This window comes from Pseudorca crassidens, chromosome 8 (genome assembly GCF_039906515.1).
Source record: "Pseudorca crassidens isolate mPseCra1 chromosome 8, mPseCra1.hap1, whole genome shotgun sequence".
Lineage (NCBI taxonomy): Eukaryota > Metazoa > Chordata > Mammalia > Artiodactyla > Delphinidae > Pseudorca > Pseudorca crassidens.
In genome coordinates this window covers 84885007-84897929 of record NC_090303.1, presented here as the reverse complement: position 1 = coordinate 84897929, position 12923 = coordinate 84885007, and the positions used below count along the sequence as shown (strand labels likewise).

At 41.0% G+C, this 12923-nt stretch overlaps 1 protein-coding gene across 3 annotated transcripts in view; it reads right to left on the bottom strand.

Moving 5' to 3' along the window:
* KLHDC10 (kelch domain containing 10) overlaps positions 1 to 1781 on the bottom strand; it is a 59135-nt gene extending 57354 nt beyond the window's left edge. The window contains exon 1 of one of the 3 annotated variants that reach the window (XM_067747002.1): positions 1325 to 1781. In XM_067747002.1, the coding sequence (XP_067603103.1) occupies positions 1325 to 1502 (178 nt within the window). In that variant the 5' untranslated portion in view covers positions 1503 to 1781. The remainder of the gene's footprint in view (positions 1 to 1324) is intronic. The other 2 variants (XM_067747003.1, XM_067747004.1) reach the window with 2 other exon arrangements.
* Between the last annotated feature and the right edge of the window lie 11142 nt (positions 1782 to 12923).

Sequence of the window (12923 nt, the reverse complement as noted above, 5' to 3'; positions counted from 1 at the left end):
GGGGTAAGAAAAAAAGATTTCTCCTTTTTTTCATGTTAAAGAGCATATATTTAGCAATTTTAAGAATACCCAGTCTGATACTATCATCTCAAATCCAACTTTTGGTGTATTATATATTTGACTAAAACTGCTTCACTGTTAATTTTAATGGCACATATAAATGGTGCATTTCTAGCATACATCAATAACCTTATCACAAACACAAGCAATTGTCTCATTGAATATGCAAAATTCCCTTTATCTTCAAATTAATCAAATAATAATTTTTTACTACTTGGAAGTACAAGGCATGGTAGTAAACACAATTCAAAAACCCTCATATTCTCAAAACTCATCAGCTAAACAAATATATCACTGGTAAAATCAACTTCAATCTTATTCACAAAAAACATGGTGAAAGATTAACACACATTCTTGATAGTTCTCGTCATGGTAAAAATAAGCTTGCCCAATATAATACCTGACATTCTGGGCAGTACACCTTTATTCTACTATACTGAATATTCACTTACAAATGTAGTTCTTTAAATTTGCTGCACACACACATCGATTTGATTTGTCTGTCTTTCAAGTCATTTGAACACAAGGACACAAGGATAGGAAATCGTAGGCAAAAACGTGAAATAATCACACTGGGTACATTTTTCCAGTTCTCAATCAGCTGTTTTCATATGGTAGACACTGCATAATTTTGTCACTGAGTATATTCCTGATCTTCATTTTCTCCCATTAAAATCCATACACACTATCTATTCTGTCTCTGTACCTTCCAAAATATTAATAATTCAACTAGTTTTCCCTAATTCTCTTGGTTCTGTTTCCCACCCACCTCCCACCCACCCCACTTCCTCCTCCTTTCTTGTTTCAGAATGCCTAACTCTTACACACTCGAGGTGGTTTTTTTTTTACAAAAATCACTCTTTGGGATGCTCTTCCCTTTTCTCTCCTTAAAAATATTTCCCACAGCTAGGCGCCAATGTCTTTCTTTTACAAGATCAAACTGCGGAAGAGGACGAGACTGGGAATCGAGTAAGCGAAACATCTGAGAATGTCAATGAGACAGCGGCCTCTCCTTTGAAAAGAAAACACAACTCTCAGCACAGACCTTTCAACAGAGCAAAAATACTTTTTATTTTCCGCTGTGTTCCTGTTCCCTCCCCGACCTCAAAGACACCTTTCCTTTTCTCTAAGCCCCAGTCGCTTTGCTATGCGTGAGGCCTGCCTTTCCTCCTCCCAAGGAAAAGAAAGACAGGGAGAAAAGGAAAGGTAGCAATCACCTTCCCGCCGCGCCCGCGAGCTGTCAGGATCGTGCCCTACGACTCACCTGGCAGGTGCGGCCGCCCGGAGAGTTGCACGAAGCGGTTGAGCTGGCCGGTCCCCCGACCCCCGCTGCCCCCACTGCCCCCGCCGGCCCCGCTACCTCCGCCGCCGCCGCCGCCGCCACCGCCTGCGGCGCCTCCTCCCCTCCGGCGGTTCCTGTCCCAGCCCTGGGCGGCCGACATGACCCGCTAACGACGGCTGCAATCCGATCGCGGCAGCCCGTGGCCCGGCGGCACTAGCTGAGGCTCCTTCCTGGGCTCCTCAAGAGACCCGGGAGACAGGGGAAGGGGGAGCGCCCTGTCTCACCAGCGGCCAATGACTGACGGACTTGGTGACAGAGAACCAATGGCCAGTCGTCTTCTTGGTAGGTGGAGGGAGGCGGGGAGAGACGTGGTAACCATAGCTATGGCTAAAAAAAAAAGTGGGGGGAGAGAAAGGCAGAAGCAGCCACTCATCACTCGCATCCACCGCGCTAAGCAAGACCGCGTCGTGGTGACTCCTGCGGGATCAGGCGAGCCAATCGAAGGCCGAGTGAGAGAGGCCACGCCTGCAGAGAGTCCCAGTGGCGACTCCAGGCGTGTCAGGATTCAGGAACGGGACGCGCACATAATACAGATATTTTGAGGCAGTACTGTGTTCTGCCAGCTTTACAGGCTGAGATCCCTTTCCCACACTACACAAAGAGCTCTCTTCGAGGGGAAAAAAACAGGGGGCGGAGTCAAAGCTTAACTGTAAGAATGAGGTTTCATTTGTCTTGTCTTTCAGTCGACTGGCGGAACTCCTCCCTAATTCAATATAAGCCACGTCCCAGGCAAACAGTTTTAAACCTGGTTAACAAACATGGGAAGATGTTCAAGCTCACCAGTAATCATAGAATACAAATTAAGACCCCAATGAGAAGCCGTTTCAGGCTTATTACGTTAGAAGGATTGTTAAAATAACACCCAGCAGTGAATTAAGAGTCCCAAGAAAAATGTTCTTTCATAGATGACTGATGGCTATGTAAATGTTTTTGTTCAAATTCCTTTTTGCTCATAGAAAATTTGAATCAGCTGGAAGACAGGAACAGGTACGGAGGATCAAGATCAAAGAAAAATGTAGATGTACAGATCAGGAATTCCTATTGTTCCAAAATTAAACAGAAAATTTGGCTTTGAACTTACTGGGCACAGTGCAAAGTGGGAAAATAGATTGTTCACTGACGTTTATGAGTGGTAAGGGAAAACCATATTAATTCCTCAAGGGAAACAAAACTTTTCAAGATTCTTAGATCTGGTGGATTTTTTTTTTTTTTTTTTTTTGCGTGACGTTTCATGTAGGAGAACCTTACGTGATGAAAAGAAAAAAGAAAATCTGCTGGAGCTGAGGATGCGTATCCTCTTGGTGCAAATTTCATGTCCCACGGGCCCCGCCTCCTTATTTTGCTACTTTCAGGCCCTGTGGGCAGGTATTTTACCCATGAAGCATTAGAAAGCACTGCTTACAAAAATGTTTGAGACCTGAAAAAAAAAGTCTATGGCTCTAAAATATGAAAATCAAAATTAATCAATATTAATTTTTATAAAGAAACTGTAGCATTAACCAAATAATAGATGAAGAAAATTTTCTTTTTATAGGAGTATTCCAAGTAATAAATAATGAGTGATAGACTATCACCATTTTGCAATCTCTAATGAATTCAGAGATCAACCCACTGAGCATCAACCAGTGCTGTTATCACAAAAAGAAAGTTGAAACATACATGCCTCTAGAATGTAAACATGACTATGAAGTAGTCTTGTAGGAAAAAATTGAACCTGAATCCCATCAGAGGTCTATATCTAACCACCAATTTATAGGAAATATGGAGGACAGAGGAACATTAAAAAATACTACAGAGATGCAAAAAGCAAAATCCAGACTATGGATATTCTACAGGATAAACAAGCAAATTTCTTCAACAAAAATTCCAGAGGAAAAAGATTTGAAGGGAAATAAAATCTATAGATTAAAAAGAGACTTGTGATGATTGTATAACTCTGTGAATATATTAAAAATCTTGACTGGCATTAGTTACACAACTTTGTTAACATATTAAAAACCACTGAATTGTACACTTGAAAAGGGAGAATTTTATGTTATGTGAATTATATCTCAAAAAAAATTTAAATAACATGGGAGGAGTGGATGGTGAGATAGATGAAACAACACTGACTTCATCTTAAATCAGTAAATTATATGTTATGTGAATTATATCTCAATAAAGCTGTTTTAAAAGAGAGCAACTTAAGAGGTATACCAACGAATTGCAATAACATTCACCCTTTAGTAGCATTACCAAACCAAACTTGGGTCCACTCACCCATGCACAGTAAAGCCAAGGAAGGAATGTGCAGCGTTTACTGCAGATGCCGAACAAGGAGTAGGGGCAGCTAATGCTCAAAAGACCTGAACTCCCAGACGGATTTTAGATAAGGGTTTTTAAAGGCAAGGTGAGGGAGAGTCACAGGGTGTGTGATCAGCTTGTGCATAATTCTCTGATTGGTTGATGGTGAGGTAACAGGGGGATGTCACAGGGGTTAACATCATCAGTCTTCAGGCTCCAGCCTGTCTGGGGGCTAAGTGTTCATGGTCATCATGCAGTTAGCTTCTTCCATCTGGTGGGGTTTACAGTATCTGTAAAACAACTCAGGAATGCACATCAGACACTGTCGTCTATGTCCTTCAGGGAGGAACTAAAGGTTCTGTGACTACACTATATGGCTGATCTATTGTTTAAGTTGTCACCAGTTCTCCTGGCCCAACTGCTATCTTTTGTTACATGTTCACATTCTTCCAGACATTAACTCTTGAGCCAGCCTTTTGTGACTTAGGGGAGGCCTGAGAGACTAAAGCTTTTCTACAAACAAGCAGCAGGCAGAGGACATGGTGTGGGGGTCAGGGGGGGTCTGTCCTGGGAAGACCCCTAGGGTTCAATAGTAAGCCTTATGTGAATACTGATTCATAAAAACTGGGGCAAAAAGCATGGGTGAGACCACTAGAAATCTGAACACTGAATATTTTATGACATAAAGAATTGTTAATTTTTAGGTGGAATAATATTATTGTGGCTATGTTAACAAGAATCCTTTTCTTTTTTTTTTTTGTGCCACATGGCTTGTGGAATTTTAGTTCCCCGACCAGGGATTGAACCCCAGCCATGACAGTGAAAGCACCAAGTCCTAACCACTGGACCACCAGGGAACTCCCCAAGAGTCCTTATCTTTTAGATATACATACTGAAATATGTGTGGATAAAATTATATAAGTCATTTATTTGCTTCAAAATAATATAGGAACCAGCAATTCCACTCCTAAGTGTATACCCAAGAGAAATGAAAACATACGTCCACACAAAGATGTGTACATTGCTGCTTATAGCAGTATTATTCACAACAGCCCAAAAATAGAAAAAACCCAAATGTCCATGGACTGACGAGTAAACAAAATATGGTATATCCATACAACGGAATATTATTTGGCAATAAAAAAGTGGAATACTGATACATGGATAAATGTTGAAAGATTATGCTACGTGAAGGAAGCCAATCACAAAAAACCACATATTATATGATTCTGTTTATTCAAAAATGTCCAGAATAGGCAAATCCATAGAGAAGGAGATTGGTGGTTGCCAGGAGCTGGGGGAGAGAAGAAGGAGTACAGGGATTCTTTTTGTGTGTGTGTGCGGTACGTGGGTCTCTCACTGCTGTGGCCTCTCCCGCTGCAGAGCACAGGCTCCGGATGTGCAGGCTCAGCGGCCATGGCTCACGGGCCCAGCCGCTCCGCCGCATGTGGGATCTTCCCGGACCGGGGCACGAACCCGTGTCCCCTGCATCAGCAGGCAGACCCTCAACCACTGCACCACCAGGGAAGCCCAGGGATTCTTTTTAGGGTGACGAAAATGTTCCGAAATTAGATAGTGGTGATGGTTACACAATTTTGTGAATATATTAAAAACCACTGAATTGTACACTTGGAAAAGTGAATTTTACGGTACATGAATTATATCTCATTAAAAACAATTTTTGATAACACAATCTTTATCAATCCTTTTGATAAGGCGGGAGAAGTGGATGGGGAGCTAGCCCACCTTTGTATATGTTAAAAATTCTTCATAATAAGAAGGAAGAAAATCTACAAAAATAAAATGATATTAACCAATCAACTGAAAACCATCTCATATAGTTACATAAATATATAACCATTTTAAATTCCAAGAACAAAATGAAAGATTTATTCTGAACTAAATTTAAAATTATTAAATTATTTTAAAAGCCTTTTAGGACTTCCTGGTGGCTCAGTGGTTAAGAATCTGTCTGCCAATGCAGGGGACACGGGTTCGAGCCCTGGTCCAGGAAGATTCCACATGCTGCGGAGCAACTAAGCCCATGCGCCACAACTACTGAACCTGCACTCTAGAGCCCGCAAGCCACAACTATTGAAGCCCGCGTGCCTAAAGGCCGTGCTCCACAACAAGAGAAGCCACTGCAATGAGAAGACTGCACACCACAACGAAGAGTAGCCCCCGCTTGATGCAACTAGAGAAAGCCCTTGCGCAGCAATGAAGACCCAATGCAGCCAAAAGTAAATAAATAAATAAATTTATTATTTTTTTTTAAAAAAAGCCTTTTAAAAAGGTTACAGCTGATTTTTAACATGGAGTGTGGGTACACTGATGAGTATCAACATGCTTTGGAGAGGGGCCTTCAAAATAAGTGCATGCAGACAATATATACCCACTAACATGATATAATATGAAGTACACAATATCACCTATGGAGTAATTATGCCAAAAACATTAACTTGAATTAATGAAGATATAAGTGCTAATGTCCAGTTTATAGGAACTTTCAGGGGACAAAGGAACAAGTTAAATGGCATGTGAAATGATCTAACAAATCCAGAGGGACAGTCTCCATAATAGCTAGACTGATCTTGCCAATAAGTCAGTCATAAAAAACAAAATGAAATAACACAAAAACAAAATGCGAGGGTGGTAACCCCTAATGACATAATAGATCTAAGCAATGATAATCAATGGCTGCTAGCACAGCAAAAAGAAACCAGCAGACATTATGTCGATGAAGTATTCTTACAAAAAAAAAAAAAAAAAAACCCAGAATCTGAATAAAGTCAAAGTTTTAGCTCTAACTACCAGTTCACAGGAAATAAAAGGACAGAGAATATGTTAAATGATATCTTAGGGATGTAACCTGGAAAATATATAATGTGGAAAACTCTACAGAACAAATAGCCTGTTTTCTTCACCATTACATTTCAAGGAGAAGGAGAAAAAGGAAACCCACAGATTAACAGAGTTTTAAGAGACATATCAACCAAACGTAGTGTTTGAGCCTTGTTTGCATTTTGATTAGAATAAGCCAATTTTTTTTTTATTGGAGTATAGTTGCTTTATAATGTTGTGTTAGTTTCTGCTGTACAATGAAGTGAATCAGCTATATGTATACTATATCCCCTCCCTCTTGGACCTCCCTCCTACCCGCTCCACCCCACCCATCTAGGTCCTCACAGAGCACCGAGCTGAGCTCCCTGTGCTTTATAGCATGCCAACTTTTTTTTTTTTTTTTTTTCGGTACGCGGGCCTCTCACTGCTGTGGCCTCTCGCGTTGCAGAGCACAGGCTCCTGACGCGCAGGCCCAGCGGCCATGGCTCACGGGCCCAGCCGCTCCGCGGAATGTGGGATCCTCCCGGACCGGGGCACGAACCTGTGTCCCCTGCATTGGCAGGTGGACTCTCAACCACTGCGCCACCGGGGAAGCCCTGGCCAATGAACTTTTGACATGTGTGTCAAGTACATTGAATGGGGAAATAATCTCTTCAACAAATGGTGCTGCAATAACTGGATTTCCAGAATAAAGCTAGACCCCTAACTCACACCATATATAAAAATTAATCCTCAGTGTATCAATGACCTACATATAACTGCTAAAACCATAAAACTATTAGAAGAAAACATAGAGGTGAATCTTCATTATCTTGGATTTGGCAATAGATTCTCAGATATGACACCAAAAGCATGAGCAACAAAAGAAAAAATAGATAAATAGGATTTCATCAAAATTATAAAATTTTATGAATCAAAGGACATTATCAGAAAAGTGAAAAGACAACCTACAGAATAGAAGAACATATTTGCAAATCATACATTTGATAAGGGTTTAATATCAAGAATACATAAAGAACTCCGAAAACTCAGCAACAACAACAAAAAAACCCCAATTTAAAAATGGGCAAAGGATTTGAATAGACATTTCTCCAAAGGAGGTATACAAATGGCCAATAAGCACATGAAAAGACGTTCAACATCATTAGTCATTAGGGAAATGCACATCAAAACCACCTGAGGGGCTTCCCTGGTGGCACAGTGGTTAAGAATCCGTCTGCCAATGCAGGGGACATGGGTTCGAGCCCTGGTCCGGGAAGATCCCACATGCCGCGGAGCTACGAAGCCCATGCACCATAACTACTGAGCCTGTGCTCTAGAACCCGCACACCACAACAACTGAAGCCCGCGCGCCTAGAGCCCGTGTTCTGCAGCAAGAGAAGCCACCTCAATGAGAAGCCCGCGCACAACAACGAAGAGGAGCCCACACTCGACGCAACTAGAGAAAGCCCACGGGCAGCAACAAAGACCCAACACAGCCAAAAATAAATAAATTAAAAAAAAAAAAACACCTGCGATACCACTCCACATTCCCTAGGATATCTAAAATCAGAAAGATAGACAATAATAAATATCAGTGAGGATGCAGAGAGTTTAGAACACTCATACATTGCTAATGGGATTGTAAAATGGTACAGCCACTTTGGAAAATAGTTTGAGAGTTAAACATAGAGTTACTGGGCTTCCCTGGTGGTCCAGTGGTTAAGACTCCACACCTCCAATGCAGGGGGCGTGGGTTCAACCCCTGGCCTGGGAACTATGATCCCACATGCCACGCAGCACGGTCAAAAAAAACCCAAAAAACAAAAAACAACATGGTTACTATATGACCCAGAAATTTTACTCCTTGATTTATATGTAAGAGAACTGAAAACATATGTCTGCACAAAAAACTTGTACACATTCATAGCAGCATTATTCACAATAGCCCAAAAGTGTAAACAACCCAAATGTCCATCAACAGATGAAAAGATAAACAAAATATGATATATCCATACAATGTGATATTATTCAGTCATGAAAAAGAATGAAGTACAAATACATGCTACAACATAGATGAACCTTGAAAACATCATGCTCAGTGAAAGCAGCCAGACACAAAAAGCCACATATTGTATGACTCCATTTATATGAAATGTTCAGAACAGGCAAATCCATAGTGATTAAAAGATTAGTGGTTGCCAAGGGCTGGGGGAAGGGAGGAATGGAGAGGGTTTCTTTTTGAAGTGATGAAATGTCCTGGAATCGGATAGTGATAATGGTCGCACAAACCTGTGAATATCCTAAAAGTCACTGACAGGTACACTTTATTAAAGGGTGAATTTTATGTTATTTTAGTTATATATCAATAAAAAGTAGCCCATAAGAATTCAAAATGTTTGATAAATGTGTGCCCAATTAAAAGCCTATTAAGTATCATGTTTTATAGAAACTAAATTTTCACTACAAATATAAATTTTGCTGTTTGATAATTTTTCTACTTCATGAAGGGATTATACTAGCAAACATCGTATGTTTGACTTAAGAGGAGAGGTCCTACATAGCATAAAAAGCTTATCCACATACATTTTTTGTATATTCTCATCTGAAAAAAAACACAATAAAGACAGTCTGACAACTGGAGCTATCAGCAGAGCTGTCTGCTTCACAGGGACAAACAAAATGGATAAGGTGACCCTGAGAGGGCGATTAACATGATGAAAGTTTTGGGGGAGGGCACATGGGACCAAGACCATGGAAAGGAGGGGAAGGAAGCAGGATTGGGCAGGTGGAGAGGCTGGACTGTGATGCAGTCTCAAGGAAGGCCCCAGGAGACCCTACTGGAAACTCTAAAGCTAATGGCCCTTTAGCATTGTCCAGAGTTGGGGCAAGGGGCTAGGCCTTTTATACCTCTGTCTTGATCAATCACTGGATGAAGGATATCCTTGAGAAAGCGGGGTGGCGACCTCAGGCAAAATGGCCCTCTCCAGTCAATAACTCCTAAGGGAACTGACAGCCAAGGGTTTCCTGTTGGTGGTACTCCCAGTGGCTGGAGGAAATAGTTCCTCATTCCTGAAGGGGGATCTGGGTGGTGCATCACTGCCGCCACCACCTATACTAAAATGCTTGGGAAGAAAACTAGGACTTACCAAGAACCTACTGATATGTGCCAACCACTTTCATAGACGTTATCCCATTTAATCTCATAACCACAGGTCCCTCAAACACAAGGTCACAAGGCGAGTGATGGAAGTGGGAGGAGGGGCCATCTCTGATTCTAAAACTCTTTCTTCCACATCACATTTTCCAAGTGACTCTTTGACAATTGTAAGTTTCAAAAGTATTTATTGACTCATGACTTAAAATTGGCATTTTCTGAGCATCTATTATGTCCAGGCACTGGGAAATTATAGAAAAAAGACAAAATGTCTGCCATACACAAACATGCACACAAATATACATATATATGTATGTGTGGAAATACACATGTAAATATGTAAACATATATGTGTGTGTATATATATATACATACATATATATATGCGTGTATATATATATGTATATATATACACACATACTTGTTCAGGCCAAAATCTTGGAGTCCTCCTTGAAATCTATTTCCTCATATGCTATGTATAACCCATCACCACGTCCTGTTGTTTCTAGCTCCAAAATGTACCTTGAATCTGCCCACTTTCAGCTATCTTTGCCCATCATCATCTTTTGCTGGGGTTTCTTTAGCAACCCCCTAATGGTCATTCTGTATCCTCTCTTGGCTCCAATCCATTCATCACCTAGTCTTCAGAGTGATTTTTCCCAAAATGCACAACTGTGCATGCTACTGTGTTGCTTAAAGTCTTTCAATGGCTACATTTGGCTTTTAGGATAAAGTCTAAATCCTTTAGAAGGTTAACATACATTTACTTAACAATTATTAATTGAGTACTCTGGTCCAGGCACTGTTGTAAACAATGGGAATATAGCAATGAACAACAACAACCCACAAAAACTCCTACTCTTGTGAAAATTATAAAGATTATACTCTAGTGGGGTTGGGGAGAGACAGAAGTAAACATAATAAGAAAATTACATATGCTATAAGAAGATAAGCACTATAGAGAAGAACAGAGCAGGGTAAGTGGAAGAGGAATTCCAGGTGTCTGTTTGGGGAGGGGAGGAGTTGCAAGTGTCTATAGAGTGATGTGGGTAGGTCTCACTGAGAAGGTGACATTTGAATAAAGAAGTCACAAAGAATTGAAGGAGGTAAGGAAGAAAGTCACGTGGGTGTCTGGAAGAGCCTTCCAGGCAGAGGGAACAGGGAGTGCAAATGTCTCAAGGCAGGACTACATCTGGTAAGTTCAAGGCCTAGTAAGGAGGCCAGTGTAGCTGAAGCAGAGGGAATGAGGGGGAGAATGGAAGATATTGGAATCAGTGAGAATAGGTAATTTTTTTCAAGGAGTTTTGCTGTAAAGAAGAGCAGAACAATGGAGTGGTATCTGGACGAGGAACTGCAATCAGAGGTTTTTGTTTTGTCTCATTTTGAAGACGGGAGAAATAATATCTTAATGCTGACGTGAATGTTCAGTAGAGGGGAGAATCACTGGGCAATGTCCTTGAGTAGGCAAGAGGGGACTAGGCCGAGTGTACAAGGTTGGCCTTATGTAGGAGCACAGACTACAGCAAGTTTTCTCAATCTCTACACGTTTGACATTTTGGGGTGAGCTAATTCTTTGTTGTGAGGGGCTGTCCTGTGTACTGTAAGATGTTTAGCAGCAACATCAGCCTCTACCATCACCCCATCTGTAATAACCAAAAATGTCTCTAGAAATTGCCAAATGTCCCCTGGGAGGCAAAACTGCACCCATTTGAGAGCCACTGATCTATAGTAACAGGAGGAAAGGTAAAGTACTATCAGAGGATAAGACAACCACTCAATATATGAAATGAAAAGACAAAGCTGCATTTATTGCTTACTATAGGCAGTGAGAGTCATACTTGTCAGGCACATGTTTAGAGAAGACCAAACTGCTAATCTTATATTGGATTTAGAGAAAGTGGGGAGTTCAGGGATTGGTGACCTTTCAGAGGTCTAAGTGTGTTGACATTCTCTGCAGAAGTGATAACTTGCATGAGAATATTGTTGATTGGTTGGCACTTGGAGGTGTGTGTACTGAAATGAGTCTGTGATTGGCTGATTTTCAGAATCAATGGGTTGTCTCTGGGCTTGCAAAAGCATGTTCACTGGGGTGGGTTATCAATAGACTGAACTTAAAACTGGCTCTGATTTCTGGCTACTACCATGGGAATGTGGGAACTTAAAAAATTCTCAGTATTCCACATGCTAGTGGGTAGATGCGGTGGTGTTAATTTGTGGAAGTTTTCTTCTGATTGCTTAAATTTTTTAAGTGAAATAGGAAACAAGGACATCAGCAGACAGGGAGGATGGATTCGAAGAGACACTGAAGATTTGAGGAGAGAAATATGAAAGTCATCTATGAAAGTAGGAGAGGAGGTACACTAGGGAAATGTAGTATGATTACTGGGCAGAATTAAGGGCCCACTTGAGGTCGACAGTACAAAGAGAGACAAGTCAGAATGCCATGCATTTTTTCTTTAACCGTATTCAGCTGACAGGGTGCAGGAGCAGAGTGGTGGAACGCTGAACTCTACTGTGATTGAGGTTTTGCCAAACGAGTACTACAAAGCAAGAAAGGTCCAAAGAAATTGAGAGTACATTCTAGAGGATGTATTATTTTCAGCTATATATTTTGCTTTTTTATGACATTGTCAAAAATACTCAGTAATAGAAAGAATAATATAATGAACCCCCATGAGTCTATCACCCAAAACCAACAATTAAAAACATTTTTCATCATGGGATTTCCCCTGTGGTCCAATGGTTAAGATTCCACGTTCCCAATGCAGGGGGCACAGGTTGGATCCCCGTTCAGGGAACTAGATCCTGCATGCATGCCGCAAGTAAAGATCCCGAGTGCTGCAACTAAGACCTGGAGCAGCCAAATAAGTAAATAAATAAACATTAAAAAAAATTTTTTTTCATCTATTCTCCTCACATTTTCTTTTCCTCCAGAACTTTAAAGCAAATCCCAGACGTCATACTAGTTCACCCATAAACACCTCAAGACGTATCTCTTATAAGTAAGGATTTTTTTTGGCCACGACACGAGGCTTGTGGGATCTTAGTCACACAACCAGGGATGGAACCTGGGTCCTCAGCAGTAACAGTACCGAGTCCTACCCCCTAAACCACCAGGGAATTCCCAGTAAGGACTTTTAAAAACCATAATCACAGTGCCATTATCACATATAACAAAACTAAATAAGTCTTTAATATTAACTAATTCTCTGTCCATATGCAAATTTTGCAAAGGAATGATGATAATGATTGGCATCGAAC